Genomic DNA, 17,427 nt, shown 5'->3' on the forward strand with positions numbered 1-17,427 from the left:
GTGTCTATGAAAGTGGCTTCCTGCTTTCCTGAGGGAAACACTACTACAGCTGTAATGAGCCCATATGATATCTAGGCCTGCAGTACACTGAAATTCTTCTGTATAAAACATAATTAAAAACTATGTGGAATGTGTGGAAAACAGGATTTTATTCAGTTGTGAGAAGAGCACAGTTTGGTCTGAATTCACAGACAGTCAAATACAACTGGGCATACAAACAACTGGGCATACAGACAACTGGGCATACAGACAAAACAGTAAAGAATTACAATGTCAGCAATAGGCAGACAAACAATTCAGAAAAAAAGTGAGGGGGAGGAAAAAGAGAAACGTGGACAGAGACTCTTGTGGGTGCAGGTGTCCCATCTTCTCTAATGACATAGTAAGGGAGGTTAACATAGTGTGTCCTTACAGCAGGCTTCTTCTACACTCAGAGAGGAGACGGAGTTAGAGGTCTCTTCCAGCAGAACTCCCTCTGCACTCCGAGATAAGATATAGAGGGATGAGATGGAGGTATAGAGGGATGAGATGGAGGTATAGAGGGATGAGATGGAGGTATAGAGGGATGAGATGGAGGTATAGAGGGATGAGATGGAGGTATAGAGGGATGAGATGGAGGTATAGAGGGACGAGATGGAGGTATAGAGGGACGAGATGGAGGTATAGAGGGACGAGATGGAGGTATAGAGGGACGAGATGGAGGTATAGAGGGACGAGATGGAGGTATAGAGGGACGAGATGGAGGTATAGAGGGACGAGATGGAGGTATAGAGGGATGAGATGGAGGTATAGAGGGTGGTCTCTTATAGCAGTCTTCCTCTGCACTCTGTTGAGCCACAGCAGCACAGTAGCTCCTTTCCCTCCACACTGCCAACCTCGTAGTTATAGTCCCACGTTAACTCTGTCCCCGCCCGGATACGCCTGCACGCACGCACACACACACACACACACACACACACGCACACACACGCACACACGTTAGTGGATGACTCAGTGGTCAACAGGCAACATTCACAAGTGCTCAGCACAAAACCACGTTTCAAATAATACATGTTTCTTTATCAGAGTAACAGGGTTCTACCAAGTCTATGTAACCATGTCTAATACAGAACACTCACTTGCTGGCGAAGAAGGCTACCCAGGGGAAACGCAGATCATGTGTGTCTACAAACACATTCTGGACAAACAGGTTAGCACTGCAGCTATGCTGTAAGGGGGAGAGATGAGAGGAGAGAGAGCTTCATTCCCTTTGTCAAAATGCATATTGTCTCCATTGCAAACTGAAATGCTGCGCGCTGATGAAACATGCCTTCTGTTTCTGTTTGATGCCAGCGTTCAAATCAACTGGGAACTCGGAAATCTCTGACTTCAGTGAGTTCAAGATAAATGGGAACTGGAGAAAAAACTAGGTCCAATTCGGAAAAATTGTTATGAATGGTCATCCAACTCAGGTCTCTTTCTAGAGCTCCGACTTTCCAACCTGAAGTTCACGAACGTCATGATTTGACCTTGTATTTTTACGAGTTCCCAGGTGTCTTGAAAACAGCACAAGATGCTGCAGCAGCAGCTCTTCCGCTATCTGACAGATTTTCCACTAAAAGACTCTGTATCTGTATGCGTGTGATAAATAAGATGCATAACCAATATACTGTACACACGAGCCAATTACATTCCACTAAATTATGCAAAATGTCCCTATAAACCGATAAGCGTGACCAGTCAACTGTATTTCCATCGACAGTATTTCCATCAATGAAAAGGCAAAAACTTTGCACTGGGATTTTTTCTATTGGCCGGCGGTAATTTTATTTATCAGCTTTTTTATGCATTTATTTTTGAATCAGACAAAAGCCAGCTATTACCGGCTAATAGAAAGTGACACACACATATTACACTCACGTTGAGGTAGCGTCCCAGGTTGCCCTCCAGCTTGGCGTCGATGATGTAGCAGGACTCCTCGCCATCGAAGAACAGCCGTGTGTTTTTAGGTCCACTGTCTCCCCCGTCCCCACCCTTACCCTGTGCCCCTCCGTGCCCCCCCGGGCCTCCCCCTGGCCCTATCCCAGCCCCTCCAGTCTTCACCATCAGGCCATGGGAGTTCTTCAGAGCAATGCCTCGTGTGGACTTCACAGCCACCTGCCTCTTCACCGCACCTGAGACAGGAGGCAAGGAGAGGAGGATGAAGGGGAGAAGAGAAAGGGTCAATTCAGGGAGAAGCACCACATGAACAGGTCTGGCAATACCTGATAAAGCAGAGAGGTCTATGAACCCACAGCCCCAACTTCCCTCTCTCCTCACCTTGCATGTGTTTTCCCCTCCCCCATTCTTCTTCTTCCCTCCTGCCCCCTCAACCCCTACCTCTCCTCCTTCTCCCTACAATTTCCTCCTAAACCGGTGCATGTTTTCCTCCGCCTTCCCTTCTCCCCGTGTGCATTTCCCTTCTGCCTTCCTCTTCTCCCCATCCTCTCCTCTCCCTACCTCCCCCATCTTCACCCTGTGTGCGTTTCTCTCTCTCCTTGTTGTCATCAGATCCAGAGCTGATGGTCTGGACGTCATCACTGTCCGACAGCGTCATCACATCCTGTCTCTTCCCTCCCTCCGTCTTCACTGATTGTTGACTGCAGAGGGCGCAAAAACACACACTTAGACTCACTCAACGTTATCAAATGTTATTCATATGGCACATTTTACCAAGTACATTGATATTGTGCAACACAGGCCTAAAAGGGCCAAGCCAGAGTTAAATAGGTTGAAATTACATTTCATAATCATTCATTACGTACCTTTTCTGGTCCCCGGGCTCCTGGAACAGAGAACATAGGAGAAGGTGTATCAATATCCAACCAGAGCACCGGAACACAAATCACTAATTAATAAACATGAGAAGGAATCAATCATTACATGAGAGGGTGTCCAATCAGAACACCAGGAGATGAAAGCAAGAGATCGAGGCTGATCAAATTCTCCTAATATATGTAAGCGGATCTACACAAAATAGCTAAGATGGATATGGACTACTCTCCCCCTCCCTCTCCCTTACCTTCTTCTCTATCTTCAGTCCCTCCATCTTAACGGTGGCCTGGGAGTTAGAGGGTTGGTTGGTGAGCCAGGACGCTACTTTACTCTTCCCACTCTCCTCTGGCATGGGGGGCGGCTTCCTGTCCTCCTTTCCCCCCACTGACACACTCATCCCATCCTTACTGTCCTGGCTCCCTGGATGGGGGGGACAGATCAAATAAATAGCATTTTACATCACGCTGCTACATGTAAAAAGGTTCAATGAAGCTGTTTTTCTCAATATCAAATATATCTGGGTAACAATGAAGTATGTTACTGTGATTGTTTTCAATTAAAATAGTAAAAAATTGAATAAAAGTTTCTAGAAAATGGAAATTTCGCAAGCATGAACCTTGCTAGGACTGTCTGGGAGTATTTGTGTATTTATTAAGGATCCCCAGTTGATCCTGGCAAGTGGGCAGGGGGAAACAGATAACTAGCTGTTATTAGACAGATGTTTGGAACACTTTCTTATTAACTCATTTACCGCCTGGTGATGTCATCAGGCAGGACAAAACTCCATCCCACCTCAACAGGCTGACATTACAGGCTGACATTGCAGGCGGTCTTTTCAAAAAGCTCTTACACCAACCTCAGTGTGGAAATATATATATATCACATTTTTGACTGCACTGGGCCTTTAAAATAACTTCCTACTGCAGTCCCAGCGTTACAACTGAGGGTTCGGTTAAGTGCACACACACCTTCCTTGACGCCCTTGGCCTGGCGTCGGGTGGTGTAGCTCCTCCACACAGAGCTGGAGCTGTAGTAGGGGTCCTTCACAAACGTGTCGTCTGAACTTTTGTCGTTGTTCGACTCTTCATCACTATCCCCATCCTTAGAGGAGTCGCCACCAGCACCCCGCGCTGATGGAGAGAAGGAAGTCGTAAAACGGCAAAAGGTGTCATTTCAGACTAGGTGAGTCCTAAATGGCACCATAATCCCTATATAGTGTACTACTTTGGCTCTGGTCAAAAGTAAAAGCCAGACTCTTTCTAGACTACTAAACTGTGACCCCTCACCTTTGCCAGCGGGGTTGGCAGCATTGGTTCTCTGGGGGGGTTTGGGAAGGCTCTTGTTCTGCAAAGCCAGGGAGGACGAGGGGGGGTTCTTCAGCCTGGACATGTCCACCCCGCTCCCGTCACTGTCTGAACAGTGGGCCTCACTCTCATACCCTTCCTTGAAGTTCTCCACACTCTCTATGTGGTCCAGGTTAGCAAAGTACTCATCACCCATCTCCAGACCCTCCTTGTCAGCAAAGTCATCTGTCAGAATCTTACCTGGGAGAGGAGAGAGGGAGGAGAGAGTGAGAGAGAGGAGAGGGAGAGAGAAGAGAGGGAGGAGAGAGAGGAGAGAGAGAAGAGAGGGAGGGAGGGAGAGAGAAGAGGAGAGAGACAAAACCACACGAAAACAACACTAGACACTATGGAACACAAAGGTTTTACTATCTCATCCTGGAATATACAAGGTCTGAGGTCATCTGCCTTTGGTCTAAAGAACAGGAACCCAGACTACAAATAATGTGGAAATACAGACATTGTAATCGTCAAGAAAAATGGTATAGAGGAGACAAACCCGCTGGTTGCCCTCTAGGTTACTATCGCTGAGCTAATGCACTCTATTAAATCAGTCAAAAGAGGAACAATTTACACCTGGCCAGAAATTAATAAGGAAACTATCCCAACAGAGACAAATGTCCTCATGTGTGCTACCTATATACCCCCAATAGAATCACCCAATGATGACAGCTTCTCCATCCTAGAGGGGGAGATCAACCATTTCCAGGCCCAGGGACATGTACTAGTCTGTGGTGACCTAAATGCCAGAACTGGACAGGAACCTGACACTCTCAGCACACAGGGGGACAAACACCTACCTGGAGGTGACAGTATTCCCTCCCAAATATGCCCCCCTAGACACAACTATGACAGATCAACCAACAAAAATGGGTCCCAACTCCTGCAGCTCTGTCGCATGCTGGGTCTGTACATAGTCAATGGTAGGCTACGAAGAGACTCCTATGGTAGGTACACCTACAGCTCATCCCTTGGCAGTAGAAAAAAAAAAAAAATGTAGAAAAAAAGTCTCAAGCAGACAACCAAAGAAAATTCAAAGCAATAACAAACGGTTTGATGAAGAACGCAAAAACCTAAGAAAGAAATTGAGAAACCTGTCCAACCAAAAATATAGAGACCTAGAAAACCTGAGTCTACGCCTTCACTATGGTAAATCACTAAAACAATACAGAAAAAGGAACAGCACGTCAGAAATCAGATCAATGTAATTGAAGAATCCATAGAATCTAACCACTTCTGGGAAAATTGGAACACAAAAACAAACACCACAAAGCATAATCTATCCAAAATGGAGATGTATGGATAAACCACTTCTCCAATCTTTTCGGCCCTATAACAAAGAACAAACAGCAAAAACACATACACGATCAATCACAAATCTTAGAATCAGCTTTTAAAGACTACCAGAACTCACTGGATTCTCCAATTACATTGAATGAACTACAGGACAAAATAAAAACCCTCCAACCCAAAAAGGCCTGTGGTGTTGATGGTATCCTAAATGAAATGATAAAATATACAGACCACGAATTCCAACTGGCTATACTAAAACATCATCCACAGCTCTGGCATCTTCCCCAATATTTGGAACCATGGACTCATTACCCCAATCCACAAAAGTGGAGACAAATTTTACCCCAATAACTATTGTGGGATACACATCAACAGCAACCTTGTGAAAATCCTCGGCAATATCATTGACAGCAGACTCGTACATTTCTTCAATAAAAACAATGTACTGAGCAAACGTCAAATAGGCTTTTTACCAAATTACTCTGCGACAGACCACGTATTCACCCTGCACACCCTAACCAAAACTCATGCTTTGTTGATTTCAAAAAAGCTTTAGACTCAATTTGGCATGAAGGTCTGCTATACAAATTGATGGCAAGCAGTGTTGGGGGGGGGGAAAAAAACATACAACATTATAAAATCCATGTACACAAACAAGTGTACAGTTAATATTGGCAAAAAATACACACACACACATTTCTTTCCACAGGGCCGTGGGGTGAGACAGGGATGCAGCTTGAGCCCCACCCTCTTCAACATATATATCAACGAATTGGCGAGGGCAGTCTGCAGCACCCGGCCTCACCCTACTAGAATCTGACCTGGGCCCTGACAGTAAATCTCAGTTATATAAAAATGTTGTTCCAAAAAAAGTCCAGACGCCAGGACCACAAAGACAAATTCTACCTAGACACTGTAGCTCTAGCACACCAAAAAAAACAATACATACCTCGGCCTAAACATCAGCACCACAGGTAACTTCCACAAAGCTGTGAACAAACTGAGAGACAAGGCAAGAAGGGCCTTCAACAGCATCAAAAGGAACATAAAATTCAACATCCCAATTAGGACCGGTCTAAAAATACTTGAATCAGTTATAGAACCCATTGCCCTTTATGGTTGTGAGGTCTGGGGTACGCTCACAAACCAAGAATTCACAAAATGGGACAAACACCAAATTGAGACTCATCCAAATAATGCATGCAGAAGCGAAATTATGCCGATACCCGCTAATGATCAAAATCCAGAAAAGAGCCATTCAATTCTACAACCAGCTAAAAGGAAGATTAACTTAGACAAGAGTCCCCTAAGAAAGCTGGTTTTCGGGCTCTGTTCACAAACCCCAAGGACAACAACACAATTAGACCCAACCAAATCATGAGAAAACAAAAAGATAATTACTTGACTCATTGGAAATAATTAACAAAAAAACAGCAAACTTGAATGCCATTTGGCACTAAACAGAGAGTACAAGGGGCAGAATACCTGACCACTGTGACTGACCAAAAATTAAGAAAAGCTTTGACTATGTACAGAATCAGTGAGCATAGCCTTGCTATTGAGAGAGGGCACCATAGCCTGTCTTCTCTTGAGAGCCAGGTCTGCCTATGTGCACACTGAGCTGCACTTCCTAACCTCTTGCCAAATGAATGACCATAGAGAGACACATATTTCCCTCAGATTACACAGACCCACAAAGTATTTTAAAACAAATCAAATGTGGATAAACTCCCATATCTATTAGGTGAAATACCACAGTGAGACACCACAGCAGAAAGATTTGTGACCTGTTGCCACAAGAAAAGGGCATCCAGTGAAAAACAAACATTGTAAATACAAGCCATATTTACGTTATACAGTTATAACACTGTAGATAGCCATAATATGATATTTCAAATGTCTCTAATCCTCTAAAACTGTAATGTTTACTGTTAATTGTTGATTTTACTTTTGTTTATTATCTATTTCACTTGCTTTGGCAATGTAAACATGTTTCCCATGTCATTAAAGCCCTGAATTAAATTGAGATGTGAGGGGAGGAGAGCGAGAGCGAGAGAGAAAATAAGTGAAGTAAAGGAAATAGGGCAAGACTTTCTACGTTAGTATTCATTCTGCATTCATCTGTAGGCATTTAAACAATTACATACACTGACAAGGAGCCATGTGCTGTTATGAATGCTTATGACAAGTCTTATTATGCAGTCCACTTCCTACATGTAATGCAATGTGAATACCGGTACATTCTGTTATCCCTGTGTAACGCCTGCTATAACACTGTTCTGTCTCCTCCTCCACACCACCTAGTGACGTACCGGCGTAGATACAGACGAAGGATCCCTTGGCCACGTCGTCCAGACAGCGGATGCCCCAGCCTTTGTTCTGGGTCTTAAAGAGCTGCAGCCTCACCTGCAGACCGTGCTGCACCAGACGGTTAGTACACATCTGACTGCAGCACTTACAACGCTTATTACACTCATAAATCCTGAGAGGGAAGGACGGAGAGGGGGGAGATTAGTAAGAGGGATGTCTGTGTTTGTGTCTGTGTTGTCTGTGTGCGTCTCTCACCCGGTGGGCAAACACTCCTCCAGTCTCTTTTGTGTGTATCCAGCCGTGTGGTTGATCTGTGCACCAGGGGTACAGGCTGTGGCCTGCAGGGTCAGCTGGTGACACGAACACTTGGACCTGCACAACACACACAATCCCCATTTCAACACTTTCAATTGACTAAATGAGTTAATCCCTGATTTAACAATTGGACAGGTGAAATCTATGTAGTGGAAGCCATGCAGAAGACAGAGCCCAGATGAGGGGGTCACAGGAAGGTCAAGAGTCATAGTACTGACTTGTCCCTGCAGCCGTCGGTACAGTCACAGCCCACCAGGAAGTCTGGACTGGTGTTGATGAACACTCCGTCTTCAGGGATACGCTCCTTACCTGGGAACACAGACATCCATCAGTCACTGACGTCTTCAGGAATTCTTCACCATAGAATAAAACTAATCCCACTCATCCCAATGTTCCAGTTCTATGACTTCATCTCAACTGAGTATCAAGTGACTCCCTATTCCAGGTAGCCTAGTGGTTAGAGTGTTGGGCAAGTAACCGAAAGGTTGCTAGATCGAATCCCTGAGCTGACAAGGTAAAACTCTGCCGTTCTGCCCTTGAGCAAGGCAGTTAACCCACTGTTCCCCGGGCGCCGAAGACGTGGAATGTCCGATTATAGCAGCCCCCCCGCACCTCTCTGATTCAGAGGGGTTGGGTTAAATCAGCCCCCCACACCTCTCTGATTCAGAGGGGTTGGGTTAAATCAGCCCCCCCACACCTCTCTGATTCAGAGGGGTTGGGTTAAATCAGCCCCCCCACACCTCTCTGATTCAGAGGGGTTGGGTTAAATCAGCCCCCCGCACCTCTCTGATTCAGAGGGGTTGGGTTAAATCAGCCCCCCGCACCTCTCTGATTCAGAGGGGTTGGGTTAAATCAGCCCCCCCGCACCTCTCTGATTCAGAGGGGTTGGGTTAAATCAGCCCCCCCGCACCTCTCTGATTCAGAGGGGTTGGGTTAAATCAGCCCCCCGCACCTCTCTGATTCAGAGGGGTTGGGTTAAATCAGCCCCCCGCACCTCTCTGATTCAGAGGGGTTGGGTTAAATCAGCCCCCCCGCACCTCTCTGATTCAGAGGGGTTGGGTTAAATCAGCCCCCCGCACCTCTCTGATTCAGAGGGGTTGGGTTAAATCAGCCCCCCGCACCTCTCTGATTCAGAGGGGTTGGGTTAAATCAGCCCCCCCGCACCTCTCTGATTCAGAGGGGTTGGGTTAAATGCGGAAGACACATTTCAGTTGTACAACTGACTAGGAATCCCCCTTTCCTTACGTGTTGTGTAGCTAGTGCTCCCCCATTGGCCCGTACTATACAGGAAGACCTAGCGCTCTGATGGGTAATCGTTTGATTGAGGCCTCTATAGTAACTCAAGGCCTATATACTGATTGAGAAATCCCTCTCCTCACTGTAGGCCACGTCGGGGGGCGGTGTGATGTCGATCTCGTTGACGCAGGACAGGGGAATGTCCTCGCGGCCGTTGGTGATGTCTCGAATGTAGTAGTAAGGCTTCTGGGGCTGGAAGCGCCGGTCGACCAGGACATAGGGGTCCAAGCAGAACATCTCCAGGAAGATGAAGTCACAGCGTGTCTGGAACAGGTAGCGCTGGATCTCCGCCATGCTGCGCAGACACAGCCCACAAGGAGACTTGTAGATCACATGGAACGACATCTAACGGGGGGGTTGGGGAGAGAGAGAGGGGGGGGTGAAAGATAGTTAATACTAAAATCTGTCCCCCCTATAATAATCCAAATCCTGCTTCCTCAAAGATAAAATACTTCTCAAAGCTCTTTTTCTGTGTTTACCTTGCGGTTGACTCTCCGTCGCCCCGTCATGCGTCTGAACTCGTACAGTAGAGGGGTGAGCAGGGGGTTCCTGCCCCGGTGCATATCTGGTCTGGAGGGCCGGATACGGTTGAGACAAGCAGGCTGGCAGGTGTGAGGCAGGTAGAAGATGCGGTCTGTGGGGGCGCGGTACGAGGTCTCGTGGGGAATCCGGTCGTTACTGATGGTGTATGGGGTCACTGCAGGTGCGGTGGGAGGGGCTTGGGGAGGAGGGGGCAGAGACTGCTGCTGGTGTTGGATAGGCTGTAGGGACGTGAGAGTCTGGATGTTGCCCGTCTGAAGGACATACATTCTGGAGGGGGGGGGGGGGGTGCGAGAGTGAAGTAGAGTTACGAATAGATTCCTGTAAAACTGCATATTTGTGAGTGTGGCTCTTTAGTAAGAGATTATGTTCAATAGCAGTAGGAGAAGGGAACTAATTAACGCAGATTTAATGATTATTTTATGATCATACATTTCCTGTCCCCTCTCTCACCTGGATGAGTTTCCGGGAGAGCCAGTTGAAGGTTGGGGCTGCATGGCTTTAGGGGCGTGGCTATTACTGGCCAATCCAGTGCGAGAGCCTCCTGGCGTGGGAATGTATGGAGAAGTACTCTTCTTAGCCATCTGATACTTAGGACTGTTGGGGGGGGGGGGGGAATCAGGGAGAAAAGGGGTAAATGTAGCAGCGAGAGGGGAGAGAATGTCAATTTTCAAGGAATGTCACAAGATTTACACTGTGTGTGTGTGTGATACTCACTCTGTTCGTGCAGGCTGATTGAGCTGGGAGGGTGTAGGAGGGATGGAGGAGGGTGGGGAGAGGGGATGGGGGGATTTAGTGGGGGTCCCGCTGGGGGTTGTGGTGTTCCCCCCACTGTGATACTGGACCACGGGGCCCTTGGTCCTCAATGCTCCTACAGAGAGAGAGAAAGTGGTTACCGACATCACAATGAAGTAGAGATTAGAGTTATCCAACAGGTCAAGGTTCATCACAATGAAGTAGAGATTAGAGTTATCCAACAGGTCAAGGTTCATCACAATGAAGTAGAGATTAGAGTTATCCAACAGGTCAAGGTTCATCACAATGAAGTAGAGATTAGAGTTATCCAACAGGTCAAGGTTCCGTCATGTACAGTATAACATGTGGTCCCGCTGGGTTATTAAAGATGGATTGATTGGTTAAGTGATTGGTTTGTTTGTTCATATATTCATTGATTGATTGACTAGAGTGAGTGTTACCCATGCTGGGGCGCGTCCTCTGCTGGCCAGCCATCTTCTTCTCCTGGGTGTTGGCACAGTTGGTCTTCAGGTTGAACATGGGCTCCAGCCTAGTTGAACCACGGTAGATCCACTCACTACGCTTGTCATCCTGAAGGAGAAAAAAACAAACCAGAAACTAAACCATCCCAGTGTATAACATATGCTGCGACCGTCATGTTAAATCAGACTATAAATAAAGTTTGCTGGTAATCAAATCCCAGTGATGATGTCATCATACCAGGAAGAGGATCTTGACGAGGCTGCCGTCCACCTCCTCCACTCTGCTCCTCCACCACGTCCCCTCCCACTCTGTCTTGATGACCTGGCCTGCCTTCAGCAGCACCATGGGCCTGTTGGGGTATGACGTTATATACTCCTCTATGAAGTCTTTACACGATGCATCCTCTATGTCCTCCCATGTACGCTTCACTGGGGGAGAAAATATGATGGGGAGAGGAAGAGGAGAGAAGACAATGGGGGAGAGGCAGAGGGGAGAGAAGATGTGAAGAGGGTAAGCGGAGGTCACATCCCAAAACCAGATTGATAGGAGAAAAGAGAGCATTATGAAAGGAGAGGACATGAAAACAGAAAGGAGGGTTCTGACTTGGTCTGCAGACAGGGTAGAGCTCAGGCAGGGTCACGTAGGAGGCATAACCGTCGTCAAAGAAGATCAGGAACCTGAAACACACAGACAACGGTTCAAACAGCTTCACAACCCTTCACCAAACACACAGGATATCTGAAACAGCTGCACAACCCTTCACCAAACACACAGAGGATATCTGAAACAGCTTCACAACCCTTCACCAAACACACAGAGGATATCTGAAACAGCTTCACAACCCTTCACCAAACACACAGAGGATATCTGAAACAGCTTCACAACCCTTCACCAAACACACAGAGGATATCTGAAACAGCTGCACAACCCTTCACCAAACACACAGAGGATATTTGAAACATGCTCACACACACACAGCTTCTCACCTCATGCGGTTCTTGTTGTTGGGCATCTCTGCCACGATGCCAGCGTAGAGCCAGACCTGGTTGCCGTCCTTGTACTTGGCGACCACCCTGGCCCCCACGTATAGCCTCTCCAGGGTGGGGTGATAGTGAAACGCTATGTGGTTTCCAGACAGTAGACTCTTCCCCTTGTTCTCAAACTTCACCTTGTACTTACTGTAACCATTACCTACAAAACACACACATTCAATGTCAAACTTCACCATTTGCATAGGTGTGTGTGTGTGGAGGTGTGCGTGTGCGTGGAGAGGTGTGTGTGTGTGTGTGGAGAGGTGTGTGTGTGTGTGTGTGTGTGTGGAGAGGTGTGTGTGTGTGTGTGTGTGTGGAGAGGTGTGTGTGTGGAGAGGTGTGTGTGTGTGTGTGTGTGTGGAGAGGTGTGTGTGTGGAGATGGGTGTGTGGAGGTGTGTGTGTGGAGGTGTGTGTGTATGCGTCTCACCGACAGGGTTGATGGCGATGAGCATTCCGCTGTGCCAGGTCTTGGTGCGCTTCTTTCCCAGAAGACTCATCTCCAGTCTGATTTCATCATCCTTCAGGGAGGGGTTAGGCTGGGTGGGTGTGTTCCTGGGCGTGGCCTGGGACACAAACACCGCTGGCATGGGCACTGGGCCACCTACACAAAATACAAAACGCACGTGAACGTTTGTGCAGTATGTACACACACAAAGACACTGCCATCATGGGCAACACTGAAGAGAGAACGCCACCTAGTGACCCGGAGGTATACATCAATCACAGACATATAGAATTGCACATTGGTGCCATTACCTGGCTGTTGTATAGCAGGCCCGGAAGAAGAGTTCTTGTTGACTGTCTGGGCCAGCTTCAACACCTGCTGGGAGGAACGCTGGAGAGCTGCCGACGCCTCCTTAAACTACAGGACACACAATTAACACATACATATGGATATTGTTCAAACACAATTAACACATACATATGGATATTGTTCAAACTTCTTTCTGAATTTTAACTACCACCAGTGTTTGTTTGTTTGTTTGTTTGTATGTATGTATGTATGTATGTGGAAGAGAGAGAGACAGGGCGGGAGAGAGAGAGAGACGGAGGGAGCAGGAGAGAGAGAGACAGCGAAGGGAGAGAGAGAGACAGCGAAGGGAGAGAGAGAGACAGCGAAGGGAGAGAGAGAGACAGCGAAGGGAGAGAGACAAGCTTCAACACTGGCTGGGAGGAACACTGGAAAGCTGCAGATAACAGGGTCAATTAATACACATTCAATTAACACAAGTGTGTGTGTGTGTGTGTGTGTGTGTGTGTGTGTGTGTGTGTGTGTGTGTGTGTGTGTGTGTGTGTGTGTGTGTGTGTGTGACTCATTATTTGTTCTCACCATTGCATCCTGAATAGGTATCCCAGGTTTCTTGGGTGGAACCACTGAGAGGAAAGAGGTCAGAGAAGAGAGAAAAGAACCCAGGTTAGACATTCACTCCTGTGTCTTCAAATCAAATCAAAGTTTATTTGTCACATGCGCCGAATACAACAGGTGTAGACCTTACAGTGAAATGCTTACTTACAGGCTCTAACCAATAGTGCGAAAAAAAAGGTGTGTGTGTGTGTGTAGGTAAGTAAAGAAATAAAACAACAGTAAAAGTACTGTCTGATCCTGGAGCTGCCCCTCTGGACAGGTTTTCTTTGGTAAACATGTTGTTTAGCTCACTGGGAGGAAGTGTCAGTACGTACGTAAGCCCACAGCGATGACATCATCATCGTCATCATCATCGTCAATTTCTATGACATCAGAGGACTGAACCCCTCCCACTCCCCCCTCATCCTCTGAAGAGCTCTCCTTGTAGACCAGACCCATTTTACTGTAGGTGGACTTCACCAGAGCCTCACACTCCACTATGGACCTGAACCACACACACAATGGAGAGAATCACACAGACGTTAACAGACACCATTCCTATTTTACAGTAAGCCGGACCTCACATTCTTCTATAGACCTGAGACAGACACGCACGCACGCGCGCACACGCACACACGCACACACACCTAAAGTCTTCCACTCTACTATGGACCTGAGAAAGAAAGAAACAAAACATCATCCCCACACACACACTCACTGGTTGGCATTGTTGAAGAGTTTGTCCACCACCTCCTCTTCCTTCTCTTTCTGCTCCACCCATTCTTTGAGCTCAGCCAGCTGGGCCTTCCTCTGGCGGACTGCCTCACTCCTCTCCACCTCCTCCTCAATCCACTTACTCAGCTCCTCCAGAGACACACCCAGCTCCTCCTCCAGACCAGAGTCCCAGCCCTCCACCTCCATCCTGGGGGAGACAGGAGTGAGAGAAATGGAACGGGGCCAGGCAGAGAGAACGATGGAGAGACCGGGGTTGAGACATACAGGGAGGGAGAGTAAGAAAGCAACGGGAGTAGCGTAGAAGGGGAGGAGGCAGAGAGAGGAAGGACGGAGTGAAGATGAGGCAAAGAAAGCGAGAGAGATTTTATACACTTAGTTAAGATTACATTGTTACTGATCAAGCTAGTGTTAGCTAACTAGCTAGCTAGCCAACTACACGGTATTCTGAACCTTGTTTTAGTTTCAGGGCCGATTAAACACGTTGGAACTAAAATTCACCTGTACAAGCTGTTTAAAATATCACCCTAGGTAGTTTATATTGTAACAAAGGTCATGCATTGGAAGTGTTTTCAATTTCATGTGATCGTCGCATTGTTTTGAAATGAGGGACCATTGTGCAGGGACATCGACAGTGCTCGTGGTAGTTGTAGTCTTGAAGATTCTAAAATAAACGGATTTAACTAATCTTAGAAGATCCAAATAAACATTTGAAACTCGTTATTTGGAAAGAAAGCCATTGCAATCAAAAACATTTTACACCATTTGTATATCATACTAACATAGGGGGGAAGACACTTAGTGAACAATTTAAACTACAACTACCAAACGTCACATCGGCAAAAGGTTAGCGCACAGCGGTACGCGGAGAAGACACGTTTAGCAGTCAGAAATATTGTACTCTAGTAGCTTTAAATAAAATTCCTGGGGGAATGCAATTTTTAAAGTAAGTGGTTTTGTGCACATAATCACAGTGGATCTTCATTTATCGGACAAGTTGAGTTTATTCAAGCAATCTTGCCAACTCGAAAGTTACCTCGCTAGCAAGCTAACGTTACTGAGCTGGGGAGGCAGACTAGCTAGCTATGCTAACAAGCAGTTCAGTCTTTTGTAGTTGCCTTCTCTAAATCTATATCCGCTCACCGTATAATGCATCTGCAACTAAAAACTGTTTATGAATCGAGACAATTTTTATTGGAAGTTAATCAACTCACCCATCATTATTGTCCATTTATCCAGTCATTCAGCTAGAAAACTACAGACCACTCACTATACCCCGCATACAACTTCTTCTTCCTGTGGCTTTCCGGCAGACTAGACGCTGTGTTGCGAATTGCTGCCCTTAGCAGGTCGGAATGCGGATTGCACATTTTGATCAAAAAAGGGGAATGGGGTAAAATGTATTTTGCACCATCAAACCCTACTATACACTATCCCCAAAAACCATCAGCCCATCCCACTACTTTGGCCCTAAACGATCCTACAGCAGGCTGTCAGCCTGGTCGGATGGAACACTTCTCTCAAAACTTCCTGTAGATCTTCTGCACTAAAATCTCTGACACGCAAATATTTCTCTGCTGCTCCAACTACTATCTATCTTTTGTGATTTAAAATATAAATATATATATATTTCACCATTATTTAACCAGGTAAGCTAGTTGAGATCAAGTTCTCATTTGCAACTGCGACCTGGCCAAGATAAAGCAAAGCAGTGCGACACAAACAACAACACAGAGTTACACATGGAATAAACAAACATACAGTCAATAATACAATAGAAAAAAGAAAGTCTATATACAGTGTGTGCAAATGGTGTGAGGAGGTAAGGCAATAAATAGGCCATAGTAGCGAAATAATTACAATTTAGCAGATTAACACTGGAGTTGTAGATGAGCAGATGATGATGTGCAAGTAGAGATACTGGTGTGCAAAAGAGCGGAAAAGTAAATAAAAACAATATGGTGGTTAGGTAGGTAGATTGGGTGGTCTATTTACAGATGGACTATGTACAGCTGCAGCGATCGGTTAGCTGCTCAGATAGCTGATCTTTAAAGTTAGTGAGGGAAATGTAAGTCTCCAGCTTTAGATATTTTTGCAATTCGTTCCAGTCACTGGCAGCAGAGAACTGGAAGGAAAGGCGGCCAAAGAGGTGTTGGGTTTTCCACTCTATCAGTGCAGTTGATCACCACCATATTACGCAATAAATCCAACCTTTCTAAAACTCATCTTCTCTTGCTCTCTCTCTTCAGGCCTACTCACTGGTGGCCTCCCAGTCGACTCACTCGCTATTGGGCTATCCTCTACTCTCTTCACTGCCTCAGCATAGGAAACTTTCTGACCCACTTGAACTCTGGCAATCTCAACCTGTCTCCCTTTCACAGGGCACTTCGGATCCACAGCTGCATGGGAATCCCCACAATTGACAGACAGTGCTTTCTCTATGCCAACTGTACACTCCCTCTGACTACCCTCCTGCACATTTTTCACATCGTGGGATCTCCCTTCTGCACACTGCTGCAATGTGTCCGAATCTTTGGCACTTAAAGCACCAAAGTGGGTTTGAAACAGGCCCTCGCAGAATATCAAATATAACCTAACCAGACCTTATGAGGTAGAAACTGTGTCAAAGCTCAACAAAACTGACAGGGTATTGTCAGTCTCTCCATTGCCACCAGGTCTACGTCTCACCAAACAGCGGGCGTCACAAACACTAGGAATATTCCTGTTCATTTGATCCACCTCTACACTCAACACTACCCCACTGATCACCCCTTTTAGCGGTACCCTGCTCCGTAGAACAAAGCCCACCACAGGCTGAGCCCCGGGCCGTGTGACTCGAAGCGCCCGCTCTGTCGCTGCAGGTAATCCTGGACTGGCTCAACCCCAGAGTGCTCACCACTGCTGTCTGACTCCATTTAGAGATCATCAAGATTCTCAAGAGTGCATGAAGACCTAGAAGTAATATTACTTGGTTTGTAATCAGGAGACATAGGTATGAACACCTCGAACAAAGGTGTATACCCAGGAAACAAATCTCTGATCTTAACAGCGCAATTCTTACGCTATTGCATCATCATATCTCCGGAAAAGAAATAAACTGGACCACTTTCCCTCCACCAATGCTCTGCTTACAGTCAGACTGGAATACTTGTAGGCTCCTTCTTCAATGGTTGTGTTCTTCCCATTACCTCATCCCTTACTCTTAACTCTCAC

General features: G+C 46.4%; 1 protein-coding gene across 2 annotated transcripts; it reads right to left on the minus strand.

Annotated features, from left to right (window-relative positions):
- Positions 1–633: 633 nt before the first annotated feature.
- On the minus strand, positions 634–15,533 carry LOC115189463 (histone-lysine N-methyltransferase SETDB1-B-like). Of its 2 annotated transcripts, none has more exons than XM_029748089.1 (25): positions 15,429–15,533; positions 14,201–14,404; positions 13,818–13,987; positions 13,468–13,511; positions 12,894–12,999; positions 12,565–12,738; positions 12,092–12,296; positions 11,709–11,782; positions 11,343–11,533; positions 11,084–11,213; positions 10,605–10,758; positions 10,341–10,484; positions 9,827–10,157; positions 9,431–9,692; positions 8,270–8,360; positions 7,992–8,108; positions 7,739–7,908; positions 4,080–4,337; positions 3,762–3,923; positions 3,041–3,213; positions 2,784–2,803; positions 2,494–2,618; positions 1,900–2,153; positions 1,119–1,207; positions 634–921 (listed from the first exon to the last, which is right to left on the minus strand). In XM_029748089.1, the coding sequence occupies exons 1-25, from the start codon at positions 15,443–15,445 to the stop codon at positions 804–806; spliced, it is 3,783 nt and encodes a 1,260-aa protein (XP_029603949.1). In that variant the 5' UTR covers positions 15,446–15,533; the 3' UTR covers positions 634–803. The 2 variants fall into 2 exon arrangements, with proteins under 2 accessions (XP_029603949.1, XP_029603941.1); XM_029748081.1 differs by having other exon boundaries at positions 2,479–2,618.
- Positions 15,534–17,427: the final 1,894 nt, after the last annotated feature.

This window comes from Salmo trutta, chromosome 3, assembly GCF_901001165.1.
Source record: "Salmo trutta chromosome 3, fSalTru1.1, whole genome shotgun sequence".
NCBI lineage: Eukaryota > Metazoa > Chordata > Actinopteri > Salmoniformes > Salmonidae > Salmo > Salmo trutta.

Bases quoted from the DNA above. Each gene is read 5' to 3' on its own strand.
- LOC115189463 (XM_029748081.1), bottom strand. The intron at 2,804-3,040 runs GTAAGGGAGAGG...TCTCTGTTCCAG, and splicing joins GACTGAAGATAGAGAAGAAG to GAGCCCGGGGACCAGAAAAG. The intron at 1,208-1,899 runs GTGAGTGTAATA...TCCCCCTTACAG, and splicing joins ACCTGGGACGCTACCTCAAC to CATAGCTGCAGTGCTAACCT.